General features: G+C 54.8%; 1 protein-coding gene across 3 annotated transcripts in view; it reads left to right on the top strand.

The window, feature by feature from the left end:
• The window catches only part of TSPAN14 (tetraspanin 14), a 52,816-nt gene extending 40,177 nt beyond the window's left edge, over positions 1 to 12,639 (top strand). For 2 of the 3 annotated variants that reach the window (XM_087824284.1, XM_016195534.2), the window contains exons 3-9: positions 1,789 to 1,839; positions 3,365 to 3,511; positions 4,718 to 4,888; positions 6,789 to 6,914; positions 8,105 to 8,149; positions 9,839 to 9,958; positions 10,988 to 12,639. In XM_087824284.1, the coding sequence (XP_087680410.1) occupies positions 1,789 to 1,839; positions 3,365 to 3,511; positions 4,718 to 4,888; positions 6,789 to 6,914; positions 8,105 to 8,149; positions 9,839 to 9,958; positions 10,988 to 11,059 (732 nt within the window). In that variant the 3' untranslated portion in view covers positions 11,060 to 12,639. The remainder of the gene's footprint in view (positions 1 to 1,788; positions 1,840 to 3,364; positions 3,512 to 4,717; positions 4,889 to 6,788; positions 6,915 to 8,104; positions 8,150 to 9,838; positions 9,959 to 10,987) is intronic. The other variant, XM_087824285.1, reaches the window with a different exon arrangement.
• Positions 12,640 to 13,106: the final 467 nt, after the last annotated feature.

The raw sequence follows: 13,106 nt of genomic DNA, 5'->3' as shown, positions 1-13,106 counted from the left end.
GAGAACTCTGAAGAGGAAGGTGAGCCAACGGGAGGGCCTGAGAGGGAGTGACAGGGAGCGTGGAAGACAACTGGAATGTGCACTTTGTGGCCCCAAAGCTGAGTGGTCTGTGGAGAAGGGAATGACCAGCTGTGTCGGAGAAGACTAGATAAGCTGAGAAAAGAGCTCCAGCTTTGGCAGGAGAAAGTAAGTCAGCAGGGCCTTTGAGGAATGGTGGGGAGAAAGCCCCCGGGATTCAGCGGGCAGTGACTGGTCACCTTCAGGCTTGCTTACCATGCAGTGAGACACTGGGAGAGGAAGTGGTCATGTACCCCGTCAAGAAGACAAAGACTTCAGCTGGCCCATCACTGAGGACTGGACAGCAGACAGTCATTGTGGTGTGATGGAAAGGACCCCGTGTGGGCTCCCAAGGCCACGAGCTCCACAGCATAGGGGTCTTGCCTCCGTGGCTCAGTGCTGGATCCAGCACCAGAGATGGAGCCTGATACTTGTTAGATGAGTAAGTGAATGAACAGATTAAACAGAGACTTGGGATCCAGGCCCTTCTCCACCGCTGCTTGGCATTCTGGTCTTGGCCCTTTTGGCCTCTGTTCCCCTTTGTGAAATAGAGGGATCGGGTCATGGCAGGGCCTCTTCACTTGGGGTCCACAGGCTGGGAGGGAATCAGCAATAAGAAGCCTGAAGCCTCGGAAATTCCCTCGGAAATCATGCGCATGTACAGATTTTCTGAAATTGGCCTGTTGTGAAAGAGGTTACAAACTCCCAGGGCTTTCTTTACAGGGTCTTTTCTTCCCCTCCAGCCTCCTGGGGTTAGCAGTGAATAGTGGGCAGGAACGTCCCAAAGCCGAGAATACACTTAGGAAAGCTGACAGCCATGGACACCTGGCTCCATTCTCTGTCACGAGTACTGACAGATGGCAGCTGAAGGCCAGGGTGGCATAAAGTAGTTTAATGGGAAAACACGAGGCTGATGGTATGCAAACCATGAGGTGTTTTGTTTTACATGGAAAAGTCCTTCTCATTCAGGAGTCTGTGTGGTGTGGGGGGGGGGGGCATAGGAGGCAGCCTCGCCCCAGTGGGTTCCTGCAGGCGGGAGGTCAGGGTTGGGGATTGCTGCTTTTCTAGGGTGGGCACATTGCTTCTCTTAGGCCTGTTTTAACTTAGTAACTAACGACCCAGCCTATCTCGAGCACACATGTGCCCTGGGGAGGAGGCTCAGCCCTGGCCAGCAAATGGCCTTGGTGGCTGCTTGTCTATGCTTCAGTCAGTGTCCAGGACCAGAGGCCTGAGGCAGGTGGCAGAGGTGCTGGACAGCCTCAGCTGCACCGGGAGCCTGTGAAGGCACCTGGGGCGATGTCTTACACACAGACTGCACTGAAATGGGTTGGGGTGCTTGTGGAAATGGGAAGAAACAGGCTATAACCAGACATCTCTGCCTCTGTAGCCTCCCCAGGATAGTGTGTTCCTTCTGAGATCCTTTACCTCTGCATGGAGCTGTGGGGGTTGAAGGATTTTGCCCAAATGTTCAGGGAAGGTGGGTGTGGGTTATCCAAAGAGCCTTGCTGTCCCGTTGTTCTGGGGCACAGACCCTGCCATCTGCAGGGGTGAGTAGCCGCCTTGCCCCCGGTCCACCCAGTGTGGACACGAGCCATTGCCATTCTCCTACTGGCAGTGTGGATCCTTCTGAGAGGCACGTTCATGGAGCTGGTTTCCAACCTAACTGTGTGTCTGTCTGTGTCTGTCTCTCTCTCCCTCCCTCCCCCCACCCCACCTCCCACCCCTGCTCAGTTGGCTGGAGTTGCTTTCCTTGGAGCCGGACTTTGGGCATGGAGCGAAAAGGTAGGTGAAGCTGTCAATAGGATCCTCAGCATCAGACAGCCAGACCCAGGTTGGTTCAGCTTTAATTGTCCCTTCCTCCCTGACAAGCATTTCTTGTGCAAGGTAATAGTTTATAGTCATTAGTCTTTACAGAGCCAGCTCTTGGAAATAGTTACTGAACTTATGAAAACTGCTTCCCCATGCTCGGGTCGTTGCTAGAGACCAGTGCTGGGCTGGCTGGGTTTTTGAGCTCTGTGAGTGCAGAGAACCCTCTTTTCTGTTCCCGAAGCCCCAAGTCACCCTCAGGCTTTGTCTGCAGCTGTGTCCAGGGCAGGCCTGGGGCCACCTTCTGGACCCAGTCTGTGCCTCTGGGAACAAGTAGGTCCCTGGGGTTTATCTTTAAGCTCTTGGGGAGGGAGGATGGAGAGAAGGAACAAGGTCCAGCGGGCAGGGCAGGAAACAGTGGGAACTAAAGCTTCCTCTTGAGCCTCAGGCTCAGGAGAGCTCGCTCTTCAGTGGAGCCCTTTGCCTCCAGAAGGGGGAGGCAGGAGTGCCTAGATCTGTGGGCTTTCTTGCCGTGGTCTTAGAGTCTGTTAAGGCCACCAGGTTTGGGCACCTTCAAGGCGGTCCATGAACCCCTAAAGGACAGGATATGAGGTGCAGTGTCACTTTGTCCTAGTGACCTGGAAGCAGGCACAAGTCATGACTCATAGCGACACCGTGTGGCCATTCAGAACAGCAACAGCTCAACCAGCAGAGCCCGCAGGGCGCTTGGGCCGGGTTACCTACCTGCCTGGTCAGCGGGGTTGCCTGGTCTGGCTGCTGTGTTCTGCTTCCTCCTTTAAATCCCGTAGAATCGCTCTGTCCATTTTGGTTGCCACTAGCCACATGCAACTTTATATTTAAATTAATTAAAATGAAATACAAATTAAAATTCACTTCTTTAGTTCCGCTAGCCACATTTCAAATGCTCAATAGCATGTGACCAGTGGCTGTTTGGACAGTGCAGATACAGAGCACCACCGTCATCACAGAGTTGTGTGGACAGTGCTGCCTTTGTGACCCCTTGGGGAGGGTGTTTTCAACAAGGCTGCTCATACTGAAGCCATTCCTCTCAGGATAGTGTGTTCTCCGTGAATTCAGTGCAGAGTCAACTGCCAGGTGTCCAGAGGCCAAGGCGAGGCTCTGGCATAGGGCCCTTGATAGGGCCCCTCAGGGCTCCCTCCCACCCTAGGCCTGGCATAGGCACCCTGAAGGCTACAGAAGAAGCATGGGGTCTGTCTGGGAGGAGCTCACAGCCAAGGTGGAGGCCAGGAATCCTGCGTGGGCAGGCCTGGGGAGCTGAGGTGGACAGGGATCTGCTGGGCAGAAGGCCTCTAAGGGGCAGGAGGGCAGGGACCACACCCTCACCTGGGTTTTTAATGAGATGATTGAGCCTCCCAAGGCAGGACCCTGTCTTCAGTTTAGTTCTATACACAGCCCAAGCCCCTCAGGGCACCGTGACTCCCTTTGAGGCTGATCCTGTCCTGCTCTCTGCTTCTTTCAGGGGGTGCTGTCCGACCTCACCAAAGTGACCCGGCTGCACGGAATCGACCCTGTGGTGCTGGTGCTGATGGTGGGCGTGGTGATGTTCACACTGGGGTTTGCTGGCTGTGTGGGGGCCCTGCGGGAGAACATCTGCCTGCTCAAGTTTGTGAGTGGCCCTGGGGATGGGGCGTTGGGGGACAGGCAGGGGTGGCTCTGCTGCATAGGCTTTTACCTTATCTGAACTCACTGGTAGCAACTCTTACAGGCCTCCTTGGGCCCCAGCAGTGGTGGTGGTAGGGGGACAGCCCTTTGTACCCTGCTTCCCCACGGGATGGTAAGATTTCAGGAAGCAATCAGCTGGTCCGGCTCCCCATCCCTGGAAGAAGAGAAGTTGCGCCTCTAGTTTTCAGCTCCCAGGGGAAGGGGGCTGCTGCTCCCAGCCCCCCCCCCCTTCCTTTCTGCCTTCCCTCCCAAGTTCTAAAGGAATTGTTTATTTGCTGCTCACCTTTGCCCTTCCTGGCTGAGATCAAAAGATGTTGTCAGTAACGTTAGGAAATCATTTCCCTCCTCCAGGGTGTATTGGTGTGCTGTGCAGAATCCTTAATTTGCTGGCAGAACTGCAAGTCACCAAGAGTTTAGTTTTATATTTAGATACACATTCATTTTGTAATACATTCAGTTAAAATAAATAACACCTGATAGGGAAAACAGAATTGTGTTTTGCAACATGTTATTTGTTGAATTTGTTAGATCAAGCTTCCTCATTCCTGAGCTTAACTTAAAAAGCAAAATACATGTTTTTTTCCTAATTTTTTTTAAGTGTTATATTTTGTATCTTGTGTCTATGTGGATGGAGATTCCATTTTGGAAGGCCTCTGTGTGTGTGTTACCCTCTATCTTAGGCTGCTGTATGGCCAGTGAAAATGACGGTGGGAAGGAGGCGTGTGGACCTAAGGCTACGTGGGTCCTTGCAGAATGCCCCCACCACTGGCCAGGGGCAGCTGTGCTTCTGGCGACAGCTTTGTGCGGTGGACTGTCAGATGCGGACTGGGCACTGATAACATTGACCACTCCAGGGTTGTCCGGAGCCTTTCCCGGAAACTCACGTGTCCCGTGTGATTTGAGTGACCTCAGCCAAGCTGTGGGCCTGTGTGGGCCTGTTTTCTTCCTAGGAAGCGGGCGACACATTGGCGTGGAGCTGTCTCATACTCTCACCCATAGCTCTCAGGCCAGGAGGGCAGCGCTGGGGGTAGGGATGGGTCTCCATTCTCCAGACAAGGTGGAGCTGGAGCTGCGCGGAATCACCCAGCTGATGCTGCGGGTCTCTGGCCGGGGGCGGGAGGGGTGGTGACTCCGCTCCTCTCGTCCCCAGTTCTGCGGCACCATCGTGCTCATCTTCTTTCTGGAGCTGGCCGTGGCGGTGCTGGCCTTCTTATTCCAGGACTGGGTGCGGGACCGCTTCCGGGAGTTCTTCGAGAGCAACATTCGATCCTACCGGGACGACATTGACCTGCAGAACCTCATCGACTCCCTACAGAAAGCCGTGAGTACCCACCGCCGGCGGCCCCGATGAGGCCGTGCTTTGCCGGGCCGAGCGTGTGTGCTGCTCGGGAGGGAGCCAGGCTAGTGGGAACGTGGGCCACGCCGCTGCTCCGTTTAGCTTTGCCGGCCCGTGGTTGCCCGGCGGCGCAGGCCTGCTCTTCATGTGCCCTCCCTCCATTTGGATTGGGCAGGGAAGTCCTGCTGTCCCTGCGGCCACCTTCCCCCAAGAGCCCAGTCTTCCCTCTTCGGGGCTCAGGCCTCTCCAGCCCTGGCCATGCAGGTGGCCTTAGTCCCCTGGGCACTGTGGGTACCGAGGGGCAGGGCTTTTCCCCAAGGCATGTGAGTCGCTGTCTGAGGCTATTCCTGTCCCTCCCCGGGACCTTTTCACCTTCCTGTTTGAGAGGGCAGAGCTCCTGGAGGAAGCCGCTTAGATGAGAGGAATGCGGCCTCCCTGGAACAAGTCCCCAGGGGTTGTCTAAGTGGTCGCAGGCCTGACCTTTTCTCCAGCTGGCCTCTGTGCCCCATGTGTGGCTGTACCTGGAGGCTTGGACCTCAGCTGGCCTCCCCTGGGAGGAACCCACACCCCACCTCGCTGGCCCATGCAGGGCTCTAATTTGATCTGGGCTCTGCCAGAAAGCCTACTTCCTCAGAAACTTTTTATATGGAACACTTTAGTTCTGAGAAGGAAATAAATTAGGAAACGTTAAAAATAACTATGATGTGTTCTTATTATTTACCAAAACTTGTTTACCCTTATTTCATGTATCATGGGATACAGCCAAACCCCACTCACATGATCAGAGAACCTTCCTGTGTTGTTAATGGTGACCCGTGTTGGTCTGTGAAAGCCGCCTAGACCCAGCCGTTTTCTGACGTCCCTCACTGTGCCCTGTCAGCACTGCCAGCCCCTCTCTCTTCGTCTTCATGTCATCTTGGGCTCACTGGTGTCAAGCCTGCCTGGGGCTCCTCCCCCACTGGCCCGGAAGACATTGTAGTTTCTCCATTGCCTTCCTTTCCTTTTAAAAATATAATTTCCCAGAGGTTTTCAGTAATTTATGGAACCTCCTCCTGGTGAAATATTAGGTAGTCGTTAAAGCAGCTAGAATCATGGAGAGGTGGGGGTGGGGAAGATGGGGTTTTACCTTAGAAGTAAAACCCCAGAAATCCCAGTTGTGTGTTTGCTGTGATCACTGCCTTGCCTGCCTGTGTCAGCTGGAGGGCAAGTGCAGAATGAGGTCTGCTCCTGGACTGGGCGCGTCAGGCATAGCGCTGCTTTCCATATGTTTGCTTTTATACTTTCAGACAAATGGGGCTTCTCTTTGTAGCTACACCCAATAGTGGGGGGGTCGGGCAGAGACCCCAGGAGAGGACAGAGCTTTGACTGTGTCCCATTCACCCCAGTTGTAATTCTTCCCTGGGGAGTCGGCCTTCAGTCGCTGGTTTTTATAAAGAAGCAGAAAAGGTAGGTGGGACCAGCTTGGGAAGTTGTTAGGCAGGAAGACATCCTGCCCACGGGGTGTTCTCTGAGGGATAGTAGAGGACCGCATCTGATGTGCGGAGATGCCTCAGGACACCACTCTGGGCTGGGTGAGAAGGGAGGGAGCGCCTCAGGCAGAGGAGGGACTGGAGTTGGGCCTCTCCACCCTGTGCCAAGGCTGGGGCACCATGGAACCAGCCCCGAGGGTTGGACCTAGGAGTCATCATGGCACAATCTCCTCAGTAAAGGGCCTCCTGGCACGTTGCTCAGCATCTCTGTGCATGTGAGGCCAGTGGGGTGGACTTTGGTGTCTCTGTGAGATAGATAGGGGAGCACTTGACCCCACGTCCCTGAGACTGACCCTGGTGGTGAGTGGCCACAGGCCTGGCTCCAGAGCCCTCATGGTCTTGCTTTGTGATTACAGAACCAATGCTGTGGGGCGTACGGCCCTGAAGACTGGGACCTCAATGTCTACTTCAACTGCAGTGGTGCCAGCTACAGCCGTGAAAAGTGTGGCGTGCCCTTCTCCTGCTGCGTGCCGGACCCCGCGGTGAGTTGGCCGCCCTGGTGGGGAGCACATAGCCTTCCTGGAGCCGAGCAGTTCTGACTCAGTGCTCTGGGCTGCTACTCCTCTGCAGACGGACGATTGTCTGGCTTACTTTCCATGCTCGGCCCCAGGGCTCGTGCAGCCCGAAATCCTGCAGAAATAAATTCTGGGATGTTTCTGCATGGCCCACCCTGGCTTTAGCGTTCTCGGTGGAGCAGGAGAAACCAGTATCACCCCTCCGTGAGGGCTCTCACTTGGGTGCCTGCACACAATGTTGTGAATGTATCCAGCCCTGGTCTGCCCTCTTCACTCTCCCTTCTCTAGAGAAAACGCTCAGTTAGAAGCCCACAGGGGCGGTGGGGGTACAGACCCCCTGGGGGTGGCAGAGATTCCACTCTGTTCTTTCTTAGTCACCTGCTTTCAGTTTTAGTCCACAGCCCGGGTCCTTGGGTTTCAGAAACCTGGGAAGGAGCCCTGAGTGTTTGCCTGAGCTGAGCCCGAGCAGGATGAGCCCTTTACAGAACTTGGTTCAGTTATCACGGGCCTGGTGCTGAGCACGGGCCCTGACTGGCCAGGGCGTCATCGCTGCTGTGTGGGTGGGCTCCCCAGCACAGGAGAGGCTCGGGTTGGCTGATTGCACAGCCAGATTCTGAGGTCTCCACTGTGACTGTGAACCTGGGCCAGTGTAGCCTTTACCTCCCAGCACAGGGAGTGAGTGGCAGGCTGACCCGTGGGCAGACCTGGCCTGCTGCCTGTTTTATGTGTGACCTTCGAGCCAAGAATGGTTTTAGCCATTTATAAATGGTGGAAAATGAAAAAAGGGTAATTTTTGTGTGACATGTGAAAATTACATGAAATTTAAATTTCAGTGTCCATAATCCAAGTTTTATTGAACTGTAGCTGCGCCTGTCATTTTTATGTTGGCACTGGCTCATTTCATGCCTCACTGGCAGACAGAGCTGCACAGTTGCTACACAAATGAGCCAGGAATCCTTACTGTCTAGCCCTTCACGCAGGCAGTTGGCCCACCCGGCCTAGTGTGAAAGGTTAGTTGGCAGCATGGTTGAAGGACGGGAGCTATGATGGGATCTGTACAGGTGTTTGCTGGTGTTTGGTGGTTACTTTTTTAGAGCCTTTTACCACCAGCTTCTCAAGGGAACAAAAATGACTAATGTTTTCTGCTTTTCTTACAGCAAAAAGTTGTGAACACACAGTGTGGATATGATGTCAGGACTCAGGTGAGAGCTCCATTTAACTCTGAGTTCTTCTGGTTTATTCCCTGTGGTCCAGCTTCCTGATTTAGTGCAAGTACAAATTGGAGTGGGAGAACTAGGGGAAATGGAGCTCAAAAGTGCCATCTGAACTGGGCACGAGGTGGCCAGCCCCATGCACCCTGCCTGAGCTGGCAACAGGGCTCTCAGGAGCAGCGATGGGTGCGATTTCAAGCCCTATGAGCTGGGGTCACAGAACTTCACAGTTGCTACATTAGTGAAAAGAGATCAGACAGACATTTTAGGGGACAAAGACTACATTTTAAAGGAGATGCCTCGGAACCCCAGAAGGTGTCTGTTGTTTAGGGGTTCAGGATGAAGCTGCAGGAGCTTATGACTCGGCCCAGCTGCCCTCTGGAGGAGAGGTGACAGCGAGGAGGAAGACAGGTCTCGGGAGGAGTGGGTCAGTCCAGGGCTTACTTCAGGCCATGGGGATTGTGGGGCGAAGTGAGTCCCCACCCTAGCCCTTGCTCTGGTGGCCTTCGGTGCTATGAATGGCAGTCCTCTTGGCCATGGGCACTAGGGAGTGCCCTCTGGTTTGGGAACCTGAAGTCCTCTGCACTGGCCCCCACTTCACAGAGATGGGCCTGTATCAACTGCAGCTTCCCAGTTATGAATTCAACTGCCACTTGTGTTAGGTGCTCGGGCTGCCGTAGCAAAGCACCACAGGCTGTGTGGCTTCAACAGAGACATTTATTTTCTCAGTACCTTGGAGGTTAGAAGTCCAAGACCAAGGTGTCTGCAGGGTTGGTTTCTTCTGAGGCCCATCTCCTTGGCTTGTAGATGCTGCCTCCTCCTCTCTGTGTCCTCAGATAGTCTTCCCTCTGCGTCCTGAAGTCCTAATCTCTTCTTATCAGGACTCCAGTCATATTGGATTAGGACCCACCCCAGTGACTTCATTTTAATTGCTTCGCCTCTGTAAATACCCTGTCTCCAAATATAGTCACATTCTGATGTGTTGGGAGTTAGGAGTTTAACATGAGTTTTAGGGGACACAATTCAGCCCCTAACACCACTAAGATGAATTCTTCTGTCAGTGTTGCCGCAGTGGAGGCTGATGGATGAGGGCAAGGCTGCTTGCTGAATATAGGGTGGGTGAGGGCGGGGTGTGGGTGCTCTGATGAGATCCCCGTGTGCTCACCGACCCTCTGCTAGGGGTTGGGACCTGCACAGTCAGAATCAGGGACAGCCTTGGTTTTATTATGGTGTCCATTGCTCGTGACTGTCCCTGCTGGCTTTGGCTTCTGGAGCCAAGCTTACCTGGACTGAGGGACACACACTGCCCCTCCTTCTGCCGCCAACTCCTCTGACTTGAAAGACGCTGGACCTCCTTCTGCCAATTTCTCTCTTAAAAGACACGCTTCCTTCTCCGAGCAGTGGATCTCTCCCCTTCTCCACGTGTGGGCTGGGGAGGCGCTGCACAGGTTGATCTGTAAATCTGTGGAGGCCACACGGAAATGGGCTAAAGGCCATAGCCTCGGTTAGGTTATTGATGCAAAATGCCCAGGGTTGGACAGAGGCCCAGACAGGTCAGCGTCCCTCCTGAGAGTTCTGTCTGCCCTCGGCACCCAGCCCCCTGCTCCCTGAAGGGGTCCACTGCAGGGTGAGGATGTCCTGTGGGTCGTGCGCTCAGGCCACTGCAATGTCTTCCTGTAGCTGAAGAGCAAGTGGGACGAGTTCATCTTCACGAAAGGCTGCATCCAGGCGCTGGAAGGCTGGCTGCCACGGAATATCTACATCGTGGCTGGCGTCTTCATTGCCATCTCCCTGCTCCAGGTCTGTTCCCACTGCTCTCATGGTTCCCTTCCCCCTCGAGGGCTGCAGCTGGTCATTTGACCTAGATTTCACAGGTGGGCAGATGGTGGTGGCCGAGGGGGCAGTGAGATTGGGGTGAGCGGGCTGGTCAGTATCTGCTGGGAGTCAGAGAAGCCAGGAGTTTGCCCAGTGTGCCCAGAGCTCCTGGGAGAAGCCGGCAGCCCCTAGCAGCCTTGGGGACAGCTGCTGTTGTGTGTGGAGACACCATTTAGAAAACATTTGTCTCTGGCCTTGCTTGAAGAGGTGGCCCTGGAGCCTCCAGCTACCACCCATGGGCTCCACCTTCACTCAGCAGACATGTGGTAAGTGATCTCGAAGGAAGGCTGAGAGACAGAAGCATCCAGAAAAGAAAAAAAAAAATTTACTGGCAAAAGAAGACAAAGGAATCAGACTTCAGAAGGACCAGCTCATCAAATACATGCCACAGGAATTTAAGAGGGGGGTGGAGTAAAACTTCTAAGGTGACCAACCAGATTCACATTAGTCTGCCCTGGTAGAAAACATCAGTCCTCCCACATGATTATCCCGTTGCCAGGATCAGGATGTAGCCTCAGATACTGTACCCTTGGTTTTATTGTGGAATCCAGGTTTACAGGAAATGTTCAGGATTTATTATTTTGGGAATCAGAACCAGCCAGGGTGACCCTGGGCTGTTTTTGGTTTGTTTAATCCCGGGCACAAGGTGTGTCCCAGCCATGATGTGTGGCAAGCCTAGTGGTATTAGAGGCTGGGCAGTGTCCGTTTGCTTCTATGGTGCCTGCTCTTCGCCCCTTTGGTGCTCCAGGGACTCAGCTGCACGGACCCCGGGACTCACTTTTACTGGTGGGCTGATCCTGTTTTGCCACATGCCCCATGGTTACTCTCACTGCATCCTCAGTGTGGGGCGGGATGGGAATGGCGTGCAGCACCCACATCCCCCTGCCCTCGGGGCCTGCCCCTCCCCTGCATTCCCACGCTGACGGCTGCCGCCTTTGCTGGCTTCGATTTCAGATATTTGGCATCTTCCTGGCAAAGACCCTGATCTCAGACATCGAGGCAGTGAAGGCTGGCCATCACTTCTGAGGAGCAGAGGGGAGCGAGCAGAGCTGAGCCACGCCGTGGAGGCCAGAGCCCTTCACTGTTGTCAACTTCACGTCCAGAGGGAGAGCAGCTCCGCCCCACCCGCAGCAGCACCACCTTCAGCATCAGCTCGACGTGACCTCCGAGCCTGCTTGCTGGTGCTGAGGACCCAGAGCCCCCTCTCTACTGAAGGAACTTGTGATCAGGATCCCTGCAGGGGTCTCCCCAGAGACAGAATATGTGTTTAAGTGGGGGTGGCGACCAAGGGACTATCGGCTCCTGTGGCTGCAAGGAGGGTTTGACCCTGTCCTCCTGGAGCCCAGTGTGTCTTCAGGGGCCCCGGCCTCCTCACCACTTGTGACATTGGTGCTGGCCTGGAGGGCAGCCATGTCTTTTGTGAGCAGGATGTGGGCAAGGGACCAGCAGGTGTGGACAAGGCTTCTCCCATCAGCGCAGGGGTGTTGCCTGTGACTAGGGAGGGGAGGGGAGCAAGTGGACCTCAGAGGCTGTCGGGGGCTACAGGATCCTCAGCCATGTCCAAGTGAAGTGAGCCTGAGCCAGTGCGTGGCTGGGTGCAGGGTGCCTGGCCTCTGTTCTCCCCTCCAAGAGCTGCCTGCGGTCTCCACAGCATTACCCCCTGAAGGCACGAGGGACCGTGGGCATGGTTCTCTGAGAGCGCTCTCTCCTTTTCTTAAAGTGTGTAAATAGTTTATTTATAGGAGCAGGAATGTTCTCGCACCATCTCTGCATTTCCTCGGGTGTTCTCTAAGCAGCCTTACACTGTCTCTGGGACCGAAGCCATCCCTTTAGTTCCCTCGCGTGTCTGCAGAACCTGCCCAGTCAGCTTCTGCTTTCCATCCCTGACAGCCCAGGTGCACCCAGCGCCCACACCCACTGCCCTCCCCAGCTTGGCCGCGCAGTCTTCTGGTCTTGGTGCTACTGAAACCGTCACCCGGAACTTGAATACTGGTCCCTCCACGGCGAGGCCAGGGAGCCCCAGCCAGGATGGCCCGCCCGAAACCTTCAGCCAGGGCTCCTCCAGGCCTCATGCCGAGGGCCGGCTGGCCAGCCTGGCATTGCCGCTCCCTGCAGAGAAGCTCTGCCGACCACACCCCCCTGGCCTGCGGCCATGGAGAAGCAGCTTGGGATGGACATTTTGTTGCTAACGTCTGGGGTGACTCCCTCCCCCCAACCGGGATAGCTGTGGTTGTCCCGTCCACCCCTCCTGCCAGGGCTCTTCTGGGCTTGCTGATGGAAATGAAGTCTGTCCTGTATCCAGAGCTCCCCGTGGGCAGCCGGGCGCCTGTGCAGCTTGGGCGGGCTCCTTTCCACTGCTTCTCTGGACTTGTGCCAGTTCTGTCCTTGTCGTTCAGGGATTGAGTGCTGCCTTCACTGACTGGCCCGGTGTACACGCTGGTGTGGTGTCGACTGGTGGGTGTTTGTTGATGATATTGTTATAAATTTTTTTCCTTTTTTACAATTTTTTCTGTAGACTAGGGGAAGAAGAATGCTTGCGTTTCTAGGAAGTGTGATGCTTTTTCTTTGACTGCCAGACTCTTTTATGGAATATATGTTTATAATAACGCTGTTGTTTTGTGGTTCTTGTTTTGGTCCCATCAAGATGGCATAAACAGCTCAGTGGGGAACTCGGCTGCCTGGGGAACCACTGGGCAGGGTGTGGCAAGACGGGCCAGGAGGGCACATGGTAAAGGCCTTCCATCGTTGACACAACCTGAAGTACGTTTTATCAGGTGGCCTTTCAGATCCTCTGAGCCCCTTTCAGTCATCCTCTGTGTGGAGCTTGCAACTGGCACAAGCTGGCTGGTGGTGTAGCTCTGCCTGCTAGAAGCACTTTGGAGGCCTGGAGGGAATGCTGGTTTAGGTTAGCCCTGTCTGGCCCCAGGCAGTATGGTCCAGGCTAAATAGCTTGGGGCCCTAGTTGGACTCTGGTCTCGCTGCATGAGCTGTGCGGGAGTTAGTGGCTTGCCCACCTCACCAGGTACCTCTCAGCCAGCCTGCCCCGGGGAAAGTGGATGGCCCCATGCCCTCC

Source organism: Miniopterus natalensis, chromosome 14 (genome assembly GCF_054644295.1).
Source record: "Miniopterus natalensis isolate mMinNat1 chromosome 14, mMinNat1.hap1, whole genome shotgun sequence".
NCBI classification, from domain to species: domain Eukaryota; kingdom Metazoa; phylum Chordata; class Mammalia; order Chiroptera; family Miniopteridae; genus Miniopterus; species Miniopterus natalensis.
Note: the sequence above shows the minus strand (reverse complement) of the source record. Positions and strands in the feature narration are given on the sequence as shown.